Source organism: Entelurus aequoreus, linkage group LG26, assembly GCF_033978785.1.
Source record: "Entelurus aequoreus isolate RoL-2023_Sb linkage group LG26, RoL_Eaeq_v1.1, whole genome shotgun sequence".
In the NCBI taxonomy this organism is placed as follows: Eukaryota; Metazoa; Chordata; class Actinopteri; order Syngnathiformes; family Syngnathidae; genus Entelurus; species Entelurus aequoreus.
The window spans coordinates 34,860,775-34,887,170 of NC_084756.1; the positions used below are offsets into that span (position 1 = coordinate 34,860,775).

The 26,396-nt window shown below is 38.9% G+C and overlaps 2 protein-coding genes across 3 annotated transcripts in view; one reads left to right on the top strand and one right to left on the bottom strand.

Annotated features, from left to right (window-relative positions):
• Positions 1–26,396, top strand: part of cenpp (centromere protein P) — a 118,846-nt gene that overhangs the window by 73,345 nt on the left and 19,105 nt on the right. The gene's annotated exons all lie outside the window — the stretch shown is intronic.
• Positions 86–26,396, bottom strand: part of ecm2 (extracellular matrix protein 2, female organ and adipocyte specific) — a 33,491-nt gene continuing 7,180 nt past the window's right edge. Inside the window, exons 2-12 of one of the 2 annotated variants that reach the window (XM_062038272.1) lie at positions 23,870–24,004; positions 23,560–23,715; positions 15,453–15,641; positions 6,708–7,304; positions 4,411–4,526; positions 4,121–4,256; positions 3,777–3,934; positions 3,268–3,407; positions 2,815–2,927; positions 2,383–2,596; positions 86–2,267 (exon numbers count right to left, since the gene is read on the bottom strand). In XM_062038272.1, coding sequence (XP_061894256.1) covers positions 2,099–2,267; positions 2,383–2,596; positions 2,815–2,927; positions 3,268–3,407; positions 3,777–3,934; positions 4,121–4,256; positions 4,411–4,526; positions 6,708–7,304; positions 15,453–15,641; positions 23,560–23,715; positions 23,870–24,002 — 2,121 coding nt within the window. In that variant the 5' untranslated portion in view covers positions 24,003–24,004 and the 3' untranslated portion in view covers positions 86–2,098. Of the gene's footprint in view, positions 2,268–2,382; positions 2,597–2,814; positions 2,928–3,267; positions 3,408–3,776; positions 3,935–4,120; positions 4,257–4,410; positions 4,527–6,707; positions 7,356–15,452; positions 15,642–23,559; positions 23,716–23,869; positions 24,005–26,396 lie in introns of both variants that reach the window. The other variant, XM_062038271.1, reaches the window with a different exon arrangement.

Consider the following 26,396-nt stretch of genomic DNA (forward strand, 5'->3'; position numbering starts at 1 on the left):
GATGGGTATCGTCATTTATTTACACAGTCATTGACAATATCATAACCCACTCCCAGAAGAAAAGACAGCTGGTGCACGCGTGCGTAGTGTTTTTATTATAAAGTGATAGTGGTCAGACATGCATTATACATAATTTTCAGTCGTTATTTCAGGAACATGGTAACATGGATTATTTTGCAAACATTAGCATTTGTACAGTATTTTCGGACACTCTATAGTGTCTGAATGTGACACTGATGACTGCTTCAGTCATTCATATTTTTAACTCAAAACAATCTTGAGCTGTGCCCACTGACTAGGGCTGGCCAATAATTGTTAAAAAAAAAACGACATTTAGAGCTTCTAACCGACTTAAAACGGCTGTGTTGGTTATTCCCCACGCCCCCTATGTAGTTATTTCTCTGATACACCATCCCCTTAAAAATACACTACTGATTGCGTAGTCACAAGACAGGCAGCCAGGTGTCCCAAAGCGTGAAAGTGTAGCCACTCCAAACTGTCCCATCCAGGCTGTTACACAGAAGCGTCATGGAGGGAGGAACATTCAAACACTGAGCCAACAGTACCCAATAGGAATGTGGTTTTGGACACACTGTGTCTACCACTGACTTGATTCAAATTCTTTAATTCAGATTGCATTTTAAAGAGAAGTCGGCCTGCAGCATCTGTGAGCTGAGCACATCTAAATAGAGTTTTATGTTTCATCTGCTCTCAATTATCTAATGTTTAGAATTGGTCTTACCGAGAAAGGAAGCATCGTCGTAATCATCTTCAAATGTCTGTTCCAATCATTATTTAATTTAATATGTCCCTGCCACTGTAATTATTGATCTTCAACCTCAAACTGTCACTGGAAAATCTGACAAGAATGTTGGCCCTTAGAGTTATTGCAGAATTTGCGGCATTACATTAGTGTGGAGGAGGCTGTGCAATCAAAAGTTTACTGCATCTTATCATGAGTCACACTTTGACCCTTAAAAAGAAAAGTTATTTTTTTTGTTACAATTTTTCATGTTTCAAAATCAGACTTTAATACAGTATATGTGTGTGTATGTGTATATATATATACATATATATATATATATATACACTACCGTTCAAAAGTTTGGGGTCACATTGAAATGTCCTTATTTTTGAAGGAAAAGCACTGTACTTTTCAATGAAGATAACTTTAAACTAGTCTTAACTTTAAAGAAATACACTCTTTACATTGCTAATGTGGTAAATGACTATTCTAGCTGCAAATGTCTGGTTTTTGGTGCAATATCTACATAGGTGTATAGAGGCCCATTTCCAGCAACTATCACTCCAGTGTTCTAATGGTACAATGTGTTTGCTCATTGGCTCAGAAGGCTAATTGATGATTAGAAAACCCTTGTGCAATCATGTTCACACATCTGAAAACAGTTTAGCTCGTTACAGAAGCTACAAAACTGACCTTCCTTTGAGCAGATTGAGTTTCTGGAGCATCACATTTGTGGGGTCAATTAAACGCTCAAAATGGCCAGAAAAAGAGAACTTTCATCTGAAACTCCACAGTCTATTCTTGTTCTTAGAAATGAAGGCTATTCCACAAAATTGTTTGGGTGACCCCAAACTTTTGAACGGTAGTGTGTATATATATATATATATATATATATATATATATATATATATATATATATATATATATATATATATATATATATATATATATTACTAATGACTCTATTTGGAATCTTGCTAACATCCAAATAACAGATACAGTACAGATAATTTGATAAAATGACCAGCAGTAGTCTTCTAGTAATTTTTGTTTTGTAATTTGGTAACTGCAACCAAACTATAATTGGAAAATGATATATAGTTTTAAATTGAATCGTATATCATACCGTAACATTTTACTGAGTTGTTTTTTACCTTTTTAATGTGCTGGCCTGTGAGACCACAAATAACAATATTACCAATTTTAAAATGGTTTGCAAAGTTTTGAGAGACGCTGGCCCCAGTAATAGGCTGATAAGGTTTACTTTTTGTTTGACTTTTGTTGTTTGAATAAAAACGTATTTGCATGGAAAAGTTGAGCTGCAAACATGTCTGGTTTTTGCTTGAAATTAGTTCATTTGGTTATCTGGGGTTTTAAGACCACACTTGAGGAGGAGCGCACGCAGGAGAAGGCTCTTGGGGAGATATTTTTGCCATCAAGGAGGTTGTTCTCCAGCCTCAAGGCCACCAATGTAGAGTCTCCATTTTGCTCCGGATCACAGATGCTCTCTTCGGGGATACTCCTGGAAAATACCACAGCCGTTTTGTTAAAGCTACAAGAAGAACTTCAGGAAGCGTGGGCAACCTGGGGATGAAATAAAGAAAAATAGCACATGTTTTTGAATATTCATTTTCTACCTGATCTTGTTGTTGTTGAGTCTGAGGAAGTGTAAGTTTGTCATCTCATTGATTCCTGATGGCACATTCATCAGCTGGTTGTGGTCTAGACAAAGCTCCACCATGGAATGGTAGGATCCAAAGAAGGACTCTGGTTCAATCCCCTCCCCATCCAGTTTGTTGTAGGACAGATAGAGGTACTCTATACCAGGATCCATGTGGGCAAACACAAAACCTGCGGCCGTGTTAATTAAGAACAGTTTGAATACAGCAGACATGAGCTGGTCACGTCTACAAGAGCTGTCCAAAACTATTTTTTTCATTCATTGGGAAGTTGACAGGTCAGCGTCTATTTTTCCGTCGTTTTCCGCCATGCATATTTTAATTACAGCGACATAAATCATGTGTGCTTCCCATATACAGCATATTTTTCAGTTTGCACTGTCCACCCACCAGGTATCCGCTCTATGTTGTTCCCCACCAGCACGAGATGGATCAGAGATTTGGGCAGGTAGGACGGAACCAGGTAGAGTTTATTATATGAGAGGTCGATGGATTCCAGATTACTGCAGAAGAGGGAAGGATGAAGAATGTGTGGAGGTGAAGCTAAAATTACAGCTGGCTGAAAAGGAATGACACACCATCCTCTGTGGTGGTGTCATGCTGAGCCAAACCTTCAATCATACCTCATGATGGGTGCTCACTGATCATTAATTCATTGAAATGACACAACCATATGCTCGTGAAATGAAAGATGCATCTTTACTGGTAAAAACCAAGCTCTCCATTAAGTGAGCCTAACGCTTCAAGGCAGCTTATTTTGACCTCTTTTTTATTATGTTTACTTTATTTAGCTATTGTTACTAGTAATTATGGGGGGATGCAATTACTTGAATGTTGTCTAACCTGTGGTTGATCCAGGCCATTGTAGCCATCCTGGTCTCTTCCAGTCTGTTGTGTCTCAGGGAAACCAAGTTCAGGTTTCTGGTGTAATTAAAAACGCCCTCTGGAATTTCTTCTATCCGGTTGTTCTCCAGGTACAACTCCTGACAGCAAAAGCACAACTTTTTGATTTAGATTTGTAGTCATTCATTGTACAGTATGTTCCCCAACTACGTTCAATTGTCTGTTTGAAGAAAAATGACCCCAAGAGGGGGTTGGGCCGTAACAATAGCCATCACAGTGGCGTCAATTGAGTTAATTTATTTTTGTGGCAAATTAAACTGTGGTTTGCTGGGAATTTTACTAAGTTTTAGTGCACTATAAATCTTGAAACCACACAGTTTCTTTTTGTTTACTCCTGTCAGAAAGAAGTTATCGCTTCCGATTAATGCTTACAAAGATGATGCAATATAACTTGGTAGATTATAGTCTCAAAAGGGGGGGGGTTTAAACCAACAGATATGACCTCATACCAGCAGTAAAGCGGGAAGACCCTGCGGGATGGAGCGGAAGAAGTTCCCGCCTAGTCTGAGGTAGGAGAGCTCCACGAGAGGCACAAAGGCCATTGGGTCCACGTTGGATTCACTCAGCAGATTGGCTTCTAACTCCAGAATCACCAAACTGGTCAGACCTAAGACAGTGACAGAACATTGCTCTTGAAATTTCTGCACCATTTCTTGAGTAGCGTCCTGTTCATAACTAAATCCATGAACGCTGTATGTCAGATGATGGATGATTTCAGGTCATCCACAAAAACAGGACATGGGCTCAAGCTGGTGTTTGTTCAGTATGCTGCTGTAGAATGTTGTAGCATTACCGTGGAAACTGTTCTCATAGATCTTCTGTAGTCTGTTTTCATTAATTTTCAGCTCCTGCAGGGATGGTGGTAGGTTGGAAGGAATGACTTCTAGAAGGTTTCCATCCAAATACAGACGCTTCAGCATCTTTAGTCCCTGGTAGACAGCCATTCATTCATTGCACATAATAACATTCATTAATTAAATGTGTATATTTCAGTCTTTTTAAAGACCATGACTACATTCATAGTCACTTCTTGTCCCCTCTATACCACAAACGGAAGGACTACAACAGTATAGAATATCTTACTTTAAAGCTTCTGGCATCAATTCCAGCAGACGTGAGTTTGTTTTTCTTTAAGTTGATCCATTCCAGGTTGGGAATGCCATTAAAGGCCTCTGCTGGGATGCTGCTGATGTTGTTGCCTGCACAAATGTTTACCATAAGCAGACGAAAGCAAGGATTTGCCAGACCTTGTAGAAATACTGTGGACTACATTTTTCCGTTGTTGTGTTTTGAATATCATTCATTCATTCTATTTTTATTAGACTGATATTTAGCCACCAGCCCGACATGTCATGTGCCTAACAAATTTGTAGCACAGTGGAACTTTGAACATTAAACAATATCCATGCTGATTTGTTTGTAGTATCATAGGAAGAATAAATATAATATGTTCCAGGGTCAAACTGTCACCCTTTAATCTTCTTAATTGTCAGACAATAAAAAGAAGTGAAGCAGTGCTAATAGCTTAGCTGACTTCGCTAACAATTAAGGAAGCTTATAATGCTCCACCAGCTTCACTTATACAGTGCATCCGGAAAGTATTCACAGCGCTTCACTTTTTCCACATTTTGTTATTCTACAGCCATAATGACAATGTGAAGTTTTTATTTTTTATTTTTACAAATGTATTATAACTAAAAAAAACATGTACGTAAAATATTCACAGCATTTTTCTCAATACTTTGTTGATGCACATTTGGCAGCAATTACAGTCTGAAGTATTTTTGAATACGATGCCACAAGCTTAGCACACCTTTCTTTGGGCAGTTTTGCCATTCCTCTTTGCCCATTCCTTTATGCAGCACCTCTTAAAGGGAACTGCACGTTTCTTGGAATCGTTCACAATCAATATTAAAGACTTGACAACGGATGTTTTTTTTAAGCATTCTAATTTGTAAATAAAAAAAACAAAAATAAAAGTCTGCTTACAGCGGAGACAATGGGAGGTCCTCTATTTTGCTCATAAAATCCAATAAATAACCATTAAAAAATCGCCAACTATACTCCATTGACAAGTTGTGACCTGAATATTAACCAAGTATTAGTGATGTTATTATTATAAGCGCTAATGCAGACAAACTATTTATTGCCTGTGTGCAATTTCGACATTATTGCTTCCTTGACTACCTGAAAGTTTATTGTAGATCATAAATTATGCATCTCATCTGGACTGAAGAAGTCTGAAGACGTATTCCGACAAGATGGTACACTTTGACAGACATTTAGGACCCGAAAATGTCGAGAACGTCACAAAAGATGCTTAGTTCCCCCTTTTCACCCATACCCCGTTTCTTTGTATTATGAGTCATTCTTCTTTTAAATGGGACTATTGCAATATTCTATCAGCCGGCATTCTAATGACAGCAGACATTGTACAGTAAGTGATGTTTTATAATGTTTGTTGGCTCTCATGAAGTCTGCAGTAATTAATAATCATTGATGAATAAAATAAATGTGAAGTGATGCGTTTTTTTAAATTAATGTGCTGCGTATGCTTAAAATGATAGAAATATTTAAATATTAAATCTTATAAATGTGCCTGTTACTGCATTACATATACATACTTAGATCATGTATATAAAACCTCAATGGAAGTGTTTAGATGTTTTTTAAGGACTTTATTGGCGGAATAAATCGGCTCTCATAGGCTTCATTGTAAGCAGACTTTTGATTGCATTTACTTAATATTTAGAATGAAAAAAAAAAAGTCTATCCTCATGGCTTTCATAATGATTGTGAACGATAGACGAACATTTTTTTAAAAGTGCAGTTCCCCTTTAAGCTCTATTAGGTTGGATGAAAAGGGATCAGAATATGATATTTAAAAAATTTGCTAAATTAAAAAAAAACATTTTCCACATAGGGGGTATTTAAAAATTTATTAATTCAATTTTGGAATAATGCAAAATGTGGAAAAAGTGAAGAGCTATGAATACTTTCCGGATGCACTGATAGTGTGATTCTTCAGTTTTTAATTTTTTTGTAAATTTGCAAAAAATACAAATTTAAAACTTTTTCACATTGTCATAATGAGGTATTGTTTTTAGAATGTTGAGGACAAATATTGATTTATTCAATTTTGGAATAAGGCTGTAACATTAAAAAAATATGGAAAAAAGCGCTGTGAATACTTTGCGGACGCACTGCAGCTCTTCAAGTCCATCACATTCTTCTTAGCCCTTATATTGCACATAAACATTTCACCTTGAAGATAAGTTGAAGATATATAGTTGCAATTGCCATGATCCGCTTCTTATGATAAAAATCACTGCTGCACAATGATGAAGATGCGCCACTCTGTTTGCTGAGACACAACTTACCCTCCAGGCTCAGAGACTTGAGCTCAGGCATGTAGAGAGGGGGAAAATAGGTGAGTTTGGCATTGTCACATGTCACGGTGACATCAGAGAGCTCACAGCCTGGAGGAAGACGCCCTCTGTTCACCACAACATCCTCTTTCTCCTCCTTTCCTCCCTCTTCTTCATCCTCAGTGTCCTTTTCCTTCAGCTCATCCTCTGCAACAGGAGGCCTCGGGATGGGAGCAGGGAGGAGGTCTGGTTCCTCGGGTTCTTCCTCTTCTTTTGGGGGCATTTGAAAGACGTCTCCTCTTAGCCACACCTCCTCTTCCTCCTCTGCTGCTAATAGCTCTTCCCTCAGATTTTTTTCTCTTTGCCACGCTTCTTCCTGTACTGCCTCCTTTTTCCTCCTGTCTTCCTCCTCCTGCCTCCTCCTCTCCTCCGCTATCCTCCTCTGCCTTTCTTCCTGCTCCTTCTTCTCCTGCCTCCTCCTCTTCTTCGCCTCATCTTTCTTCCTCAGGCGCTCTTCTTCCTCACGATGCTCCTCTTCCTCTCGCCACAAAATGCGCTGGATCTCCTCCGGGGTCAGCGGGGTGTCAGATTTGCCGGGGTCGCTCGGAACTGGGGAGTCACCAGAAAGGTCAAGGCTGAGGTCGGGATCTGGGGCGGGGGCTGGGTGGTTCAAGGCAGCCAATCACAGGTGTAGGAAATAGAAAAGGGAAATAGAGACAGAGTGGAAAGAAGGGAAGAAAAGACGACTAAAAGATAATGAGAGGATGGAGAGATGTTGGTGACAGAAAGACAGACAGGAGGTGGACAGACAGACAGACAGACGGCTGTGTGTTAGTGTGGTGGACAGACAGGAACAAGATCAACAACCCTTTTTAATCACCCAACCCAGGGGTGTCCAAACTTTTTGACTTGGGGGCCGCGTTGGGCTAAAAACATTTGTATATACACTACCGTTGAAAAGTTTGGGGTCACATTGAAATGTCCTTATTTTTGAAGGAAAAGCACTGTACTTTTCAATGAAGATAACTTTAAACTAGTCTTAACTTTAAAGAAATACACTCTATACATTGCTAATGTGGTAAATGATTACTATTCTAGCTGCAAATGTCTGGTTTTTGGTGCAATATCTACATAGGTGTATAGAGGCCCACTTCCAGCAACTATCACTCCAGTGTTCTAATGGTACAATGTGTTTGCTCATTGGCTCAGAAGGCTAATTGATGATTAGAAAACCCTTGTGCAATCATGTTCACACATCTGAATACAGTTTAGCTCGTTACAGAAGCTACAAAACTGACCTTGCTTTGAGCAGATTGAGTTTCTGGAGCATCACATTTGTGGGGTCGATTAAACGCTCAAAATGGCCAGAAAAAGAGAACTTTCATCTGAAACTCCACAGTCTATTCTTGTTCTTAGAAATGAAGGCTATTCCACTAAATTGTTTGGGTGACCCCAAACTTTTGAACGGTAGTGTATATACAGGCTTCAAATTGTAACTTTTTAAGGTCAAGGCAAGTGTTGCCTTAAAGGAGGGCTCATATTTTAGGGCACCAAGGCAAACATAATTTTCTTTTTATTCATTATTAACATAAACTTGTCAGCGTTTTGTCATTTCATGATGCCTTTATCTCTATTTTTACATTTTGATAGAGGGAGGTATTTTTTAAATTATCTTTTTTTTTTTTAAAGTTATGTACATTTATGGTAAACGATAAATGGGTTGTACTTGTATACCGCTTTTCTACCTTTTTTAAGGAACTCAAAGCGCTTTGACACTATTTCCACATTCACCCATTCACACACACACATTCACACACTGATGGCGGGAGCTGCCATGCACGGCGCTAACCAGCACCCATCAGGAGCAAGGGTGAAGTGTCTTGCTCAAGGACACAACGGACGTGACTAGGATGGTAGAAGGTGGGGATTGAACCAGTAACCCTCAGATTGCTGGCACGGCCACTCTCCCAACTTCGCCACGCCGTCCCATGTACATATGTACATGTAGGTCTGAACAGATCCATTAAGAGTTTGAGCAGAAATATGTCATATAGGAATGAACTATACACAATAACACATTAACAAAATGCTGTGTCACATTAATGTTTTTTGAAGTAATACCTTTGTGACATGAAAAAAAGACAAGTAATGTATAAAAACCTTGTGTTTACTTTTTGATATTAAGATAAAACACAAAGCAGTTCGGCTCATGAAGATGAAGTCCAGTGTTTCCCACACATTCATTTATTTGTGGCGGCCCGCCACGAAAGAATTACGTCCGCCACAAATAGATTTTTCGGCTTTTTTTTTTTTTTTTTTTTTTTTTTTTGTCCTGTCCAGCTTCTCAGGCAAATCATATAGTTGATGTAGATGCCCATATAGGCTGTTCAGATTTACTTTACAAAAGAGAAGTGTAGGATACTTCTCTTGTTGCCTTATTTGTATTTGACCACTACTGTTTTGTGTTTATTTGTTACTGACTGTGGCAGGACACCTCTGCCTCTGTTTCACTTTATGTTGCTGGTAAATAATATGGTTGTAGTAGTAGGCTAAAGTTTAATTATTTAGTATGCACTAATTAAAGGGGCAGAGCTTTAAGAGACATTTTAGCTTTTATATTTTATAAGATATATATATATATATATATATATATATATATATATATATATATATATATATATATATATATATATATATATATATATATATATATATATATATATATATGTGTATTTATATATATATATATATATATATATATATGTATTTATTATTATTTAATTTATATTTTTTGTAAGAACCACAATTAATAAATATATTTCAGTGAATAACTTATTGTTCAAATCTGTATATAAATATGTACATAGTGTTGTAATTATATTGTAGGATGGACGTTTAAAACAAAACTGTTATTATTAATTAGTAAGTTTTTTTTAGCCTTTTTAGAGAAAATCATACCATTGTAGTAAATTATGCAAATTACTCGATGATGTCATGGTTACCACGCCCATAGCCACGCCCCCACCACCACAGGTATCTTGGCAGTTTATGGGAAACACTGAAGTCTAATAAACAAGCTTTGTTCTTCTCTTGGTTCAGTTTGGCTAACAAAAATAAAGAGGAGTGATACTTCTCACATGAAATACACAAGCTTCACAGCCTGTGTTCAGTTCGATAAGGTGACAAAACATTTGAGCTAGTATTGATGTTATTTGAACGCTGATACAGTTTGCAGTTAAATAAAGGATGAGTGAACATCCCAGTAAACAAAGTAAAGCCTTTATAAAGAAGTTTTGACAACGTTCACGACACATCGCCTGCTGCAAAACATCAAATAGTTTTCTCCTTCGCTGTGTACTTTTAATGTGGGGGCAAGTGTCTCCAATATTGTCCACACCTGTCTCCATCTAAACACAGCAGTGCGCTCTTAAACACACGGCGGGACGCGAGGGGGAAATAACGTTAAACCAAGAGCTTGGCAAAGTCTGTGTCGCTTGTCCGCCATGATTATCAAGCCAAACACCGCTAGTGCACGTGCGCCTGACTTCGTGTTGCCTGAAATGCAGTATTAAATGACGTTTTTTTGGTAATTAAAAAATTAGACGGTAGTACTAACCGTCTGGAATTTTATCGCAAATTATCATTATACCGTTTACTGTTACATCCCTCGTCCATTAACAAGTAAAAAGTCAAGGGCGGTTGCCGCAAATGTTGGTAAATTTTTTAGGGCTTACAGCAAATAACGAAGGTGGTCGCTGCTTTTGCCGAAGTTGCTGTGGTTAAATTTGAGCCCTATATATATATATATATATATATATATATATATATATATATATATATATATATATATATATATATATATATAGCCTATACACATATGTGTACATAATATATTAATATAATGGATATGTAATTAGTAATTAACATAATTGAATATTAAGAGTATGTGAAAATAACTGTTTTGTAATCAATCAGACATATCACGCAGCTAAAATGCACCAAACATGGATAAATCTGAAGAGTGTTTTGCCTTTTTTCCATCATGCTTTAGAATGGATTTAAAATGGTGTAATTTTGAAATGTTTATGGTGCACGGACATTTTTTTTCTCGTGCCCACAAAGTTCATTGAGCAGGTTGTGTTCTCTGCGACCATGTCTGTTGACCATAACTAGGGAAGGTTGTTTGCATTGGGTCATATAAGTGAATGCTGTGCATTCCTCCATTCAGCGCATAATTAAAGGTCGTTGACCTGAATTGCTCACGTTGCCCACTAGCTGGTGACATAATAGCAGCTTCAAAATTGTCAAGACTATTGAAATGAATTCCACTCGGTTGGTGGAGCGGCCGTGCCAGCAACCTGAGGGTTCCTGGTTCGATACCCGGCTTCTACTATCCTAGTCACGTCCGTTGTGTCCTTGAGCAAGACACTTCACCCTTGCTTCTGATGGGTGGTGGTTAGTGCCTTGCATGGCAGCTCCCGCCATCAGTGTGAATGTGGAAATAGTGTCAAAGGTAGAAAAGCGCTATACAAATATACAACCCATTTACATTTAAAATTCCCTATTAAACTTATGATGTCTCAGGGGCCAAATTGAAAACAGCGGCGGGGTGCACTTGGCCAGCGGGTCGGAGTTTGGACACCCCTGATCCAACCCATTTATCTTGCTTGAATTCGTCTGCTGCATGCATCCCCTAATGATGTCACCCAAACATCATCAACACCGTCACCCTCGTGCCGTACAAATGTTTATGCTGATCAAAGCATATGAACATGTTGTAATTCATTCCAACATTTATTCACAACAAGTGAGCTCACCCAAAATGTGCTCAACACATTTTGAAAGCCATGATGGTAAGAACATTCTGAGGCTCCTGAGATGACCAAAATGTAGACTGCAGCGGTACCTCAACTTGCGAGCTTAACTCAATACACTTGTATCTCAAATCAACGTCTCCCATTAAAATCAATGTAACTGGTGCTTTGCTCCCAAAACACCACCATTTGCCTTTTACAAAAGAAAAACATACTTTTAGATAAGAAGGATTGTATAAAACAATACAGTGTGTATGAAGTAATGTAATAATAATCTCCAGCATTTACCTTAGAGTGGACTTCTACGGTATATTATTCAAACTGCTTCTCCGACCAACACACCATCAGCAGCTTTTCCGTATTTTCATGCCTAAATGTCAGGTGTTTAGATATTATTTTAACATTCTTTGCTGCCGTTAGCCTGCTTCGTTATGGTGCAGACCAACAGTGATAAACTCAGATTGCTCTGATTGATCACACATGTTTATAATGATTTCTTTTTTCAATTCAATTTATATCATCCATTTCTTCCTGTCAGCACTTCACACTCACTTTCTTCCTTTCCATTGTTAAAAACAATTGATATCTAATAGGGATGTCCGATAATGGCTTTTTGCCGATATTCCGATATTGTCCAACTCTTTAATTACCGATATCAACCGATACCGATATCAACCGATATATGCAGTCATGGAATTAACACATTATTATGCCTAATTTGGACAACCAAGTATGGTGAAGATAAGGTACTTTTTAAAAAAAATAATAAAATAAGATAAATAAATTAAAAACATTTTCTTGAATAAAAAAGAAAGTAAAACAATATAAAAACAGTTACATAGAAACTAGTAATTAATGAAAAGGAGTAAAATTAAGTGTTAAAGGTTAGTACTATTAGTGGAGCAGCAGCACGCACAATCATGTGTGCTTACGGACTGTATCCCTTGCAGACTGTATTGATATATAATGTAGGAACCAGAATATTAATAACAGAAAGAAATGGGGGGAGGGAGGTTTTTTGAGGTTGGTGCACTTAAGTAAGTAAGTATATCTTGTGTTTTTTATGTTGATTTAATAAAAATAAAAAAAAAACTAATAAAAAAAAACTGATACAGATACTAAAAAAACCGATACCGATAATTTCCGATATTACATTTTACCGCATTTATCGGCCGATATTATCGGACATCCCTAATATCTAACCATAAGATAATGGTAGTGCATTAGACCGGATGTTTTGGTCGGATCTTGCGGGGTCAATCGCGATCTACCAGTCGATCTTTGGCCCCCTACCGGTCGGTCGCGAAAATTTTAGGGGGGAAAAAAGTATTAATACGACACCAGTACATGACAACCCCACCCAGGGAGTGACCAACAGACCTGCAATCAGGCAAGCATTTTAATTCCTGAACACACACGCATGCTTCTGCCTCTCTCTTCAGCCTTTCAGCCCGCGGCTCTCGACACCACGGCACCTAGCACAGCCGCCCACTACACCCACACGTGTCGCAAACGCGCATTTCATGACTTGGTCAAAAGTCATCGAGCTGCAACAATGCATTAAGGCTGACTGTTTCAATGCATCGGACATATTCAGTCAGTCTACCCCCAGGGCAGCTGTGGCTACGAAAGTAGCTTACCACCACCAGGTGTGAATGAATGATGGGTTTTTAACATGTAAAGCGACTTTGGGTACTTAGAAAAGCGCTACATAAATCCCAGGTATTATTATTATTATTATATTCTAGCATCCAACATCAAACAGCTCTCACCACGAGTCCACGACCATCATTGCTCGCCTGCGACGGGAACGAACAAGCCGAATCAAATACTACAGTCCTTGAACGTTGCTCCAAAGTACGGATTTTGTGTTGATTTATTGTGCATACAAAACTAAACATTGACTTATGCGAAGGAAGTAATGTATGATAAAATATGGCAGCAGCCAAAGGACTTCCCCGTTTATCCCCTTTTTATCACGGAGGAAATACTCGCCAGGTGAACAGCTGGTTCTATTACTTCCATGTGCTGGCGTCCCATATGTGACCAGAGGATGAACAAATATACCACGGTACTAAGACAATAGTGGCCATAAACAATTTGCTTCTACAGCAGGGGTGCACAAAGTGCGGAACAGGGGCCCATCTGTGGTCCTTAACTCATTTGTCACTGGCCCTATGCGCATTATAAAGAACCAAAGCAAAAATTGGGAAAACAGCAAGAAACATAATTAGAAGAAGCCAAAACGTTTAAATCAGCCAATAATGACACAAAGCTTTGTCTTTTATATATATATATATATATATATATATATATATATATATATATATATATATATATATATATATATATATATACACACACACACACACACAGAGTTGTGTGTGTGTGTGTGTGTGTGTGTGTGTGTGTGTGTGTGTGTGTGTGTGTGTGTGTGTGTGTGTGTGTGTGTGTGTGTGTGTGTGTGTGTGTGTGTGTGTGTGTGTAATTACACTAGGGGTGTAACGGTATACAAAAATTTTGGTTCGGTACGTACCTCGGTTTAGAGGTCACGGTTCGGTTCATTTTCGGTACAGTAAGAAAACAAGAAAATATAAATTTTTGGGTTATTTATTTACCAAATTTGCAAAATCTTCCACCAAAAATATTTTTCTTAGTGGAATATTTGATGTGAAGTAATGGGAACCTTGGATAGGTCAATAATTCATAATAACATTGATTTTGATTCAATATTATGTTTTGAGCAATGATAGTTTGAAAGAAAAAAAAACAGCTTTGTTTTATTAGTCAACATTGCAACTTTTTCTAAATTACATTTAACCTTTAAGCTTTTTTATTTCACTTTTGTTATGTTTTTGTTTATTTTAATAGTATTTTTAGAATGTGCTGTGGGCCTTTAAAACATTAGCTGTGGGCCGCAAATGGCACACTTTTGACACCCCTGCTATATATAATAAAATAATAAATCTGATTAAATCTATGGATAAAAATCAGAGCCTGGCGACGCATGCGCATTTATCATAACTCTCTCTCTCTCTCTCTGTCTCTGCCCCTCCCTCACCAATGTTGCTGCATGCACAATTTGTTTTGTTTTTAACCCCTTCTTAACCCTGAACGTACATTGAAAATACACGCAACCCTAACTCAAAATGCCGGACATTTGAGGCATTTAAGAAACTCCGCCCTGACAGCTCCGCAAAAGAGGACATGTCCGGTGAAAAGAGGACGTATGGTCAGTCTATCCTAGCCCGTTAGCTACTAGCATGCCGTGTGTTGTGCCTCGGTGTGCATTGTTTACACAACGTGCGTTACGCTGCTACTTATGTCCCGTGTGGAAACTCGTTCGGTACACTTCCGAACCGCGTACTGAAACGGTTCAATACAAATACACGTACCGTTACACCCCTAATATACACCCACACGTAGTTGACGCAGGGGTAGATCTTGCTTTGGCTTTTGGCTGAGACCAGGGATCTTTTAGGCTGGAATAGATTGGTGACCACTGCCTTAAAGCATAACAATGAGCCGAGAGACAGATCTTATCTCAAAACACTTAAGTTGGAGCACTCTTAAGTTGAGGTACCACTGTATCTACTTACCATGGAAACTTGCTTTAGAAAAGGTGATGTTTTCAAATGTCCACACATTTCACCTAAACATGTTTTGTAACAATGCTTGATATGTCTACATTGACCAAAAGTTATATCTTTCTGACAATCATTCTCATGGGTTCATGTCATATGGTAACTTGATTGTTTTTGGCTGATTAATCTTTATGTACTTATGCAGTATCCTCAACAATTAGGAGGTGCCTGGTGCGATACATTGCGGTCATCTACAACCTTGAGTTTCTAGCTCTAAAACGTGTCTGGCTGGCATGGTTGGTGGGTCTCTTTTGCCTCGGGGTACCGCAGCATGGCCTTGCCAAATGTTGTGTTTGTACCTGGCTCCATGCAGACGGGGCAGCACTCCCCAAGGGGGGTGATCGGGAGGCGGCAGTGCATGACAGGACAGGTGATCTCATCACAGACCACCCGCCCTCCGGTACAGAGACAGGTGACGCAGGGCTGCGGAGACCACACGGCCTGGTTGAACATGGTCAGACCCTGGTAGACACACTGGCCCTGCTTACCTGCAAGCCAACGGAAACAAATGCACTGTTGAATATTTTGTGCAAAGGTCATTACTTGTCAAAATGATCAAAAGCTGTACTTTTCCATCAGAAGCAGACATAGCAATCATTTTGTTACGCTGCCCTTCCTCTCTCTGCCTAACTCCACCTTCTAGACATCCAAACTGGGGGGGTGGACCAGACTCTGGCTGCTTTTGAGTCACAAGGAAAGACTGTAAACTACTAGGATAACAAAGGAAAGGGTCTTTGTGGACTATTTTTGGACTCCCCCCTCTGCTCTGTCATTTATGCCTTCTAATAGTGCATCCAAAGAAGCTCAGCTAGTTAAGAGACTTTTTTCCTCAATGCTATCTTGCAATCCATATACTGCCCTCCCTGTCATCCCTGCTGAAGCACATACTAGTGTAAAGCGTTTATTTTATTTTTAAGTATCGCCCTGCAGCTTTTAATCAGTACGTTAACCTGCTGTTAGAAAATCTAATTAGTGTGTTATTAAAAAGAACCAAAGAAGCTGAAGATGTTTTGACAGTGAAGACTACGAGTAGTTTTTATATACAACACAGACAGCATGCATGTCATTTGTAATAGAAGTGTCCAACACGTACCAAATGTACGGCTTTGTAATTCTGTTTTCATCACCATAGTAACAATTTAATACTCGCTAGCTTTTGTACATAGAACACTAGACACATATAGCATGAGAAAGTTTGTCCAAACTTTTGAGTCAAGCCTTATTGTGTGACGTCATAGGACACTGGTGAAAAGACTTATGCTAAGAGGCTAAACCAGTGGTTCTTAACCTTGTTGGAGGTACCGAACCCCACCAGTTTCATATGCGCATTCACCGAACCCTTCTTTAGTGAAAAATAAAATGGTTTTTTTTTTTTTTAAATTCAAGGCAAAGTTATGTTTTTTTACTGGTGCACAAAATGAACCGTGCATGAACATCACCTTGTTCAAAGAACAAAACCAACACAGTGCATGAACTCACAACAAATTACACGCCTGCAAATCAGTGTGACTTCTGCTGTTGCCTTTGAGAGACCAGTTCAGATATGCGTGGCTTCACCTTGGCAAGTGCCACTCTCATGTCATTTTAAATGATAAAATACAATTATTTATTTATTTTCACAGCAAAGTCTGTTCCTTTTCTTCGTTTTCCACCCAGACATACAATACTAGTACACAGGTCATGCAAAACAATATTTTTTGTTATTGTCGTTGTAAGTGGGTCAAAACACTTATATTAGAAAATAATTTCATGGAAAGACAGCTGTCACTTGATTTTTATAATGAAACATTTAATTTGTTATTTAGTCAGTATTGGGACTGGTGTGCTCACATGTGCTCCACTGAATACTCAAGGAGCTTTTGGCATTTGCTCACGCATATGGAAAATTAGAGGGAACATTGTTTGAGGGTATCCATAATACGCCAATAGGGAGAAGTTTTTATTTACACAATGAGTCGGGTGTGTCTTGACCTCTGCGGCGGAGGCTCCGCCAAACCCCTGAAGCCGACTCACCAAACACCTAGGGTTCGATCGAACCCAGGTCAAGAACCACTGGGCTAAACAATTGACATACTCACTTTCCATTCATTGTTTAGAAAGTCTACCCCCTTCTTATGCATCATTTAACAATTCACAATGTAACCTTACAGATATGAAATGTAAGTGTGCTGGTAAAAAATTGTTTCACATCCGAATCGCGATTTTTATTCAATACAATTCCAAATTATTTTTAAAGGGGAACTGCACTTTTTGGGGGGGAATTTTGCTCATTATTCACAAGCCATATTTGAGACAAGAACGCAAGACAATAATTCCTTTTCCTGTGAATTCCAAATAGTGAAAAAGTGCTACTAAGAGGCAGGTAGCAATATTCTATTCCCCCTATGAAGCACTCTTAAAAAACATACGAAAACCTACAACACCCTTTTCATACTTGTTGTAAGTGTGAATGTAAGGTAGTAACAGGTACATTCATTAAAACATGTAGGGCTGGGTGATATGGATCAAAACTCATATCCCGGTATTTTAAGGCTGAATCGCGATATACAATGTATATTGGTATTTTAAACAAAAGGTGCAAAGTGTTTAGTTCAGTGGTTCTTAACCTGGGTTCGATCGAACCCTAGGGGTTCGGTGAGTCGGCCTCAGGGGTTCGGCAGAGCCTCCGCCGCAGCGGTCAAGACACACCAGACTCATGAATTGATTAACTTAATTAGACAAGTTGAAAAACTTAGTCGGGTGTTACCATTTAGTGGTCAATTATACGGACTATGTACTGTACTGTGCAATCTACTAATAAAAGTTTCAATCAATCAATCGTGTAAATAAAAACTTCTCCCTATCGGTGTATCTGTACTGTAAAGTTAAAATTTGAATGACAATAAAAAAAAGAAGTCTAAGTCTAAGTATTATGAATACCCCAAACAATGTTCCCTCTAATTTTCCATCTGATTTGCAAGTGTGTAATTTGTTGTGAGTTCATGCACTGTGTTGGTTTTGTTCTTTGAACAAGGTGATGTTCATGCACGCTTCATTTTGTGCACTAGTAAAAAAAACATATAACTTTGTCTTGAATTTGAAAAAAAATGAAATAAAACATTTTATTTTTCACTAAAGAAGGGTTCAGTGAATGTGCATATGAAACTGGTGGGGTTCGGTACCTCCAACAAAGTTAAGAACCACTGGTTTAGTTTAAACTCAACACCTGTTACTAGTGTTCTGAAAATTACTTTGAAAAAGTTATTAATTATAGTTATTCGTTACTTATCCAAAAAAAAATATTTAATTACTACTGGAAGTACTCTTTAATAAATGTAATTAGTACTAGGGAAAGTAATTAATGCGTGGCTTTAAAAAAAAACTTCAAATGTATGTCATATGCAGTTGAAAGACGTTTATGAGAGCAGCCTTTAAAATTGATTGATTGATTGAGACTTTTATTAGTAGGTTGCACAGTGAAGTACATATTCCGTACAATTGACCACTAAATGGTAACACCCGAATAAGTTTTTCAACTTGTTTAAGTCGGGGTCCACTTAAATTGATTCATGATACAGATATATACTATCATATATACTATCATCATAATACAGTCATCACATAAGATAATCACATTGAATTATTTACATTATTTACAATCAGGGGTGTGGAGGGGGGGGGTATGGACATCAAGTAGTGGACATAGAGAGAGAGAGAGAGAGAGAGAGAGAGAGAGAGGGAGAGAGAAAGATCAGAAGGCATAAGAGAAAAAAAAAGTATCTGCATTTGATTGTTTACATTTGATTATTAGCAATCCGGGGAGGGTGTTAGTTTAGGGTTGTAGCTGCCTGGAGGTGAACTTTTATTGTGGTTTTGAAGGAGGATAGAGATGCCCTTTCTTTTATACCTGTTGGGAGCGCATTCCACATTGATGTGGCATAGAAAGAGAATGAGTTAAGACCTTTGTTAGTTCGGAATCTGGGTTTAACGTGGTTAGTGGAGCACCCCCTGGTGTTGTGGTTATGGCGGTCATTTACGTTAAGGAAGTAGTTTGACATGTACTTCGGTATCAGGGAGGTGTAGCGGATTTTATAGACTAGGCTCAGTGCAAGTTGTTTAACTCTGTCCTCCACCTTGAGCCAGCCCACTTTAGAGTGGGTAGGAGTGAGGTGGGATCTGGGGTGGAGGTCTAGAAGTAACCTGACTAGCTTGTTCTGAGATGTTTGGAGTTTAGATTTGAGGGTTTTGGAGGTGCTGGGGTACCAGGAGGTGCATGCGTAATCGAAAAAGGGTTGAACGAGAGTTCCCCCCAGAATCCTCAAGGTGCTTTTGTTGACCAGAGAGGAAATTCTGTAGAGAAATCTTGTTCGTTGGTTAACCTTTTTGATTTGAAAAGGCGGTGTCTGTTGCCAAGTGACGTGTGACGTCAACGAGGGTTTCTAATGAACTGCATTTGTTAGCTTTAGCTGTTAGCAGCAACAGTTTGTCCACTCTGACAACTGTTCTGTTGAATCTTTACACCGGCTTGTGTAACCTCTGGTAAGTAAAGAGGAGCACTGATTTCACAGATCGCAACAGTAGCGTTTGTAAAATGTATTAATTAATATCGACAACATTGAACGCACTTTCTGTGTTTGCTACCACTAATGAGAGACTTGGTGAGAACCTTGCAGTGTTATCATGTAGCATTATTGATAAACCTTTCAGTGACTGACAATGTCAGCTCCTACTGTATTGTTGTTGTTGTAGTCTGCACCTGGGCTCTCTTTGAGCTAGTAAATTCCAAAAAATCCTCACTCCTCAGATAAAAATGTTTTCCTGTTTATGTTGCAGTGGTCTTAAAGGGGAACTGCACTTTTTTGGGGGAATTTTTCCTATCGTTCACTATCAATATGAAAGACATGACGACGGATGGATTTTTTTAAAATTATGTATTCTAAATATTAAATGATATTAAATGCGAAGCCAATGGGAGCGCCACTATTTCGCCCATACATTCCAATAAATAACCATTCAAAAAGCGCCAACATTGCTCCATTTACATTGTCTGTCTTGAATATTAACCAAGTATTAGTAATATTAATATTATAAGTGCAGGCAAACTATTTATAGCAGCACCGTGATCACTTCCTGCGTGTCAGTGTTTACATCATCGACTGATCAGCTGCTTCCTCGTTTCCCTGCTCTCTGTAAGTTTATTGTAGATCATAAATCATGTCTCTGACCTGAAAAGTAGATGGCTAAAGATATATTATCCGACAAGTTGGGACACTTTAATAGCCATTTAGGATCTGGAACTGGCGAGAACGACACATAAAGCACTAAGGTTGTGGTTAATTTAGCACCAAAAAACATCATGGGATTTCCCAAACACCTTTATTACCATGTGTCTAACAACATTTGCATTTAAAAATATTGGAAATCAACTGAAAATTGCTAAAAGTATGGGATTTGTCTACATTACAATAACTTTCAAGCTAATCAATTTTATAGCAGTTTATTGATTTAATACTTTGCAAGGTTTCCTCACGAGGAATCCTGAAATATTGGTTGGTTGGTAGGTTAAAGTTTATTTCCAGCATGTATACCGTTTCAATATGATACATCACATATTTTACATATTTTCATTTCTCTTTACAACATGTCTGAAAAGGAGTAGGAAGAAGCACAGCGTATCTAATCCTACCCTGAATTACGATGAATTGATTAACGTGGACCCCGACTTAAACAAGTTGAAAAACTTATTTGGGTGTTACCATTTAGTGGTCAATTGTACGGAATATGTACTGTACTGTGCAATCTACTAATAAAAGTCTCAATCAATCAAACCCCTTTTCCACTTCATAGCAATTACTAACATACATGGTTACTTCCTGTTCTCAATTTGTAAAACAATGATTTCTAAATGGTATGATTGATATGAAATATATGATTTCTAAATATGGCAAACCTTTCAATAAAACTAATTCGGGGGTCCTTCATGTCGATTATAGGTGAGACATTTTTTAAGATGGCTGACATTTCTTCCTCAATCTTACAGAAATAAACTGCTGCCTGCTCTTCTTTACGTATAACTCTCCTATTTGTCAATTCACACAAAGTGTGGATTTTTGGCAGAGATATTTTATGCCATCTTCATGTCCATCCGTCTCTGTCGTGTTATTTGATTGACTCACGGAACATAAAAACTTGCCGCGCTCTTTAAGCTTGTCCTGCGATCGCCACACTAGCAAAAACACACAAAACGGGTGGAAGAAAGAAAAAAGGAATGCCAGGAAAGAAGGACGGCAACTGGAATTCCCAGAAAAAAATTGGAAGTTTTGTAGCAGAAGAACCTGGACAGGGGTTGGGGGTTGGCCGTCTGAACAGACAGTGCAGTTTAGAAGAAAGGAGCATAGGTTATTACTACCAACTTACTATTTACGTATCACTACTTTCAATACAAAATACTGGTATCATATATGTGTGTATGTTGTATCTGCTGATGTATTTCTGTTGTAGTTGTAAAAAAAAAAAAAAAACATTTATTGGCCAATACCGATAAAAAGCCAACACATCAAAATACCAAATATCGGCGTCGATAATCCGTCGATCACTAATTTATGATCTAGTATTAACTTTTCCAAACTCAAAGTGAAGCAACTCAAGCTTCCTTTTTAATTTATTTTATGGCAGGTTGCAACCAACGTTATTTGCAGCCTAAGCTATTTAGTAGCTGTCTACTCGGTCGTGGTTGGAGGAGCACTCTGAGCAAGCCGACGTTTCACAACGTCAGAAAAGTAGTTCCTCTGTGTTAGCTCTTACAATAACAATGTCGCTATAGATTGATTATTATACAGGTCACGGCATGTGACATTGTTTGCAGTTTTAGATGTTTTTTTGGAGCTTTTTATTGGCGACATAAATCAAATCAACTTTATTTATAAAGCACATTTAAAATTTACCACAGGGGTAGCCAAAGTGCTGTACAATGGGCAGGTTAAAAGATAATACGAGAACCGAGCAAACGCAACACAACACAAACAGAACACGATAAAAAAATAAATAAATAAAATAAATAAAACATAAAAACAGGTTCACAGCAGGTGTATTATGGGGCGCCATTGCAGGATGGATATCACTCAGTGTTAAAAGCCATGGAATAAAAGTATATTTTTAAGAGAGATTTAAAAACAGGAAGAGAGGAGGCTTGTCTAACACTACGAGGTAGGTCGTTCCAGAGCTTGGGAGCAGCAGCGGCGAAAGCTCTGTCACCTCTAAGCTTCAGCCTTGTGTCTGGGACCGTCAGTAGCAGCTGATCGGCTGATCTTAGGGATCGGGTGGGGCAGTAAGGCTGAAGGAGGTCGGAGAGATATGTTGGCGCGAGGTTGTTTAGACATTTAAAAACAAATAAAAGGAGTTTAAAATTGATTCGGTAACGCACAGGGAGCCAGTGAAGGGACGCTAATAGAGGACATAGAGGATTCCCATTGCTGGCATTTTAGCCGCCTCATACTAGCAGTTTTCCGATATTTAGAATACACAGATACGGTAAATATGTGTTTCTTCTGGTCTAACATAGGGATTATAGGCAACATTCCCCTGAAAAAGTGCAGTTCCCCTTTAAAAAAATAAGGCCATCTTCGTGCTTACTCACTGTGCATGTACTTCATATGTCTGCAGCCAAAAGGAGGTTTTGTAACTTGTTTTTAAAATGTTTTATTATAATTTATATAGCAAATAATATATTGCGAGAATCGGTTAGAATTGAGAGCCCTGTGATGAGGTGGCGACTTGTCCAGGGTGTACCCCGCCTCCCGCCCGATTGTAGCTGAGATAGGCTCCAGCGCCCCCCGCGACCCCGAAGGGAATAAGCGGTAGAAAATGGATGGATGGATGGTTAGAATTGAGAATCAATTCTGAAGAATTTAAATGGAATTGAATCGTGACTTATTGTACAATTTGACAATAAATTAGCATCTACCCTACATTTAAAGACAGTGTTCCATGTAATACCAATAGAATGTATTGTTGTTTGCTGATTAGGGTTCACTTTAGCATGCATCCGCAAATAGAACTAGACCACATAAAAGACGCTGACTTTAAATACACGTGACCATTCGTTTTGTCACACTGATGTTATTCCAAGTGTGTTTCTTTTGGATGCGCTGTCCTCCATGTGTGAGACCTCTAGCCGTTTTTGCATTGAAATGTGCTGAGTTGTCTATGTCTTAATAACAGGATGCTTCATTGCCTGCTTTATGGTTGCACACTTACTCAAACGGTACATCCTGTTGAATTCACTATTCCAGTGCTTTTATTATTTTTAACAAGCAGTCTGATGATGAATGAGCCACTGACTGAGGATCAACCGGCTGTAGTTTAGCACTTGGTTGTCTCTTCAGGCTGAGTTCCTGATGCTAAGACAGACTTGGTAGACTCACTGACCTGGGAGAACATTGTAGCTGGAGTGTTGCTCTTGAAGGTTCTTGTAGGACTCCAACAAGACAGTGTCTCCGAGGACAGGCTCCACTGGAATGCTGGGACCAGGAATGTGTCGAATCTTTAGAGGTTTAGCTCGCCCTGCTCTGGCTCGACCGTGACCTGCAACCACAATATCTATAAGTCACCAAATTGTTATTTCCAGCTGATATTTTGAGGAAAATACTTGCTTGATAGGACGTGATTGTCGTTTAGCCAGTCCTATCTGGAGGCTGGCGACCATCACCACTGGAAATGCTTTTTTTAAGAATCTTACCGTGTCCGTCCCGCCTCCTCTTCACCCGCCGGGTCTCACCATGCGGGTTGTGAGGTCTGTCCACGCTTAGACCGTCGGACATTGTCAGGACCAGCAGCAGCCATAGAGCGGCCAGGAGCAGCCCCCGCTTCATCCCTGCAGACATGTAGCATTCACGTCACACCTAAAGAACCTTTAACGCATCCTGCGATTCTCTTATTAGTTACTGCTCAACAAGAAGCAAACGGCATCGATGACTCTGTCAAAAATCATTACAAAAAAGAAAGAAGATTTTTACCTGCAGCAACTTGGAGACAACAAAGAGCTGTTTGTGCTGCCGCTGGCCCTTATATACGTTTGTGTGTGTGCGTGTGTAATGAGTGGTTAGCAGTCCTGTCATTATTAAAGCAGAGGTGTGACTTGAACACCTGATAGTTTGCTGTAAATAAGTGAAGATTGTAGCACTTCCCCATTACTTGAGACTGTTTGTAGTCCTCGCCTCATGCATGAGTTAGAGGCCATAATTAGAAGTTGCGTTGCACCCCAAAACCCCAACTCTTTTTGATCAACGATGTTTGTGCATATTTGAAATATTATTGTCTAGTTATTGCAGCCAGGACAGAGATAAGCATCAAACAGTATGGCGCATTTGCAGGGCTGCGAAAAGAACACAGGAGTCACAGTTTGTCTTTTTGTTGCTGTCAAATTAATTGTTTTCAAACAGTGTCTGTAACACGGCAGTAAAAGGGATGATCAAACAAAACAGAAGTCACCGTCATGGACCCACGAGCTGCGGAAGCTAGCTCTCCAATCAGCTAAACAAACCTAATGACTCCACGGTGATGTTTTGGTGAATTACTAAAACAATATAAAAAGAATGCCATTGTAAATTAATAATACTAACAGACACTCATAAACGTGTTAGCATATTTGCTCATGCTAACTAGGCTAGCGTCATTACATTATGATAGCACGTACAAATATGCATGAAAACAACCCTACAGGCATCAAACATGAGACGGTTTAGTAAGTATGAATAGTTTTAGTTATATTGTAAAACTTACAAGCGTTGCTTGAAGAAAAAAAATCCATACGAGTAAAAATGTTATGGACGTTTAGAACAGTGTTTTTCAACCTTTTTTGAGCCAAGGCACATTTTTTGTGTTGAAAAAATGCGGAGGCACACCACCAGCAGAAATCATTAAAAAATGAAACTCAGTTGACAGTAAAAAGTCGTTGTCACAATTGTTGGATATGACTTTAAACCATAACCAAGCATGCATCACTATAGCTCTTGTCTCAAAGTAGGTGTACTGTCACCACCTGTCACATCACACCCTGACTTATTTGGACTTTTTTGCTGTTTTCCTGTGTAGTGTTTTACTCCTTGTCTTGCGCTCCTATTTTGGTGGCTTTTTCTCTTTTTTTGGTATTTTCCTGTAGCAGTTTCATGTCTTCCTTTGAGCGATATTTCCCGCATCTACTTTGTTTTAGCAATCAAAAATATTTCAGTGGTTTTTATCCTTCTTTGTGGGGACATTGTTGATTGTCATGTCATGTTCGGATGTACATTGTCTTTGCTCCACAGTAAGTCTTTGCTGTCGTCCAGGATTCTGTTTTTGTTTACTTTGTAGCCAGTTCAGTTTTAGTTTCGTTCTGCATAGCCTTCCCTAAGCTTCAATGCTTTTTCTTAGGGGCACTCACCTTTTGTTTATTTTTGGTTTAAGCATTAGACACCTTTATACCTGCACGCTGCCTCCCGCTGTTTCCCACATCTACAAAGCAATTAGCTACCTGCTGCCACCCACTGATATGGAAGAGTATTACACGGTTACTCTGCCGAGCTCTAGACAGCACCGACACTCAACAACAACACATAATTTGCAGACTATAATTACTGGTTTGCAAATAATATTTTTAACCCAAATAGGTGAAATTAGATCATCTCCCACGGCACACCAGACTGTATCTCACGGCACACTAGTGTGCCACGGCACAGTGGTTGAAAAACACTGGTTTAGAAGACGAAACGGCACTTGAACTTCTGGTTGAAAGCACTAAACCGAAGGAAATACTCAAGTTCACCACGCAGCACCTGCAGTGAGCGTACTCGTCCAAAAGATGGCGCCATAGCACAAACAATAGCACACCTTTCAATGTCTTTGCTTGGGTTTTATGAAACCTATTTGCAATATGGCTGTCAGTGAAGAAAAATCCATCCCACTAGCTGCATTGTTTTATAAGCTACAGGGTTCAAAGAGTAGGAAAAAAGTGGCCGCGTATAGTCTGGAATTTACGCTAAATTGTTCTCACTGAAGATGGACGCTTAGTTTCGTCTCGCCTTGTCTTAACTTTCTCTTTTGCACTGTTCTCCAAAATCTAAAACATGGAATGGATAAACTGGTCTCTTAATGCAATTGACAAGATCTCCTTGACAAGAAGCTTAGAGAACCTGCCTGTTCTGACAGAATGTTTGCTGCTAGATACACAATGAACTTGTGGGAGAAGTGGAGCGTCGTGTCCCTGGCGATTCTTTCTGTTGAGGACA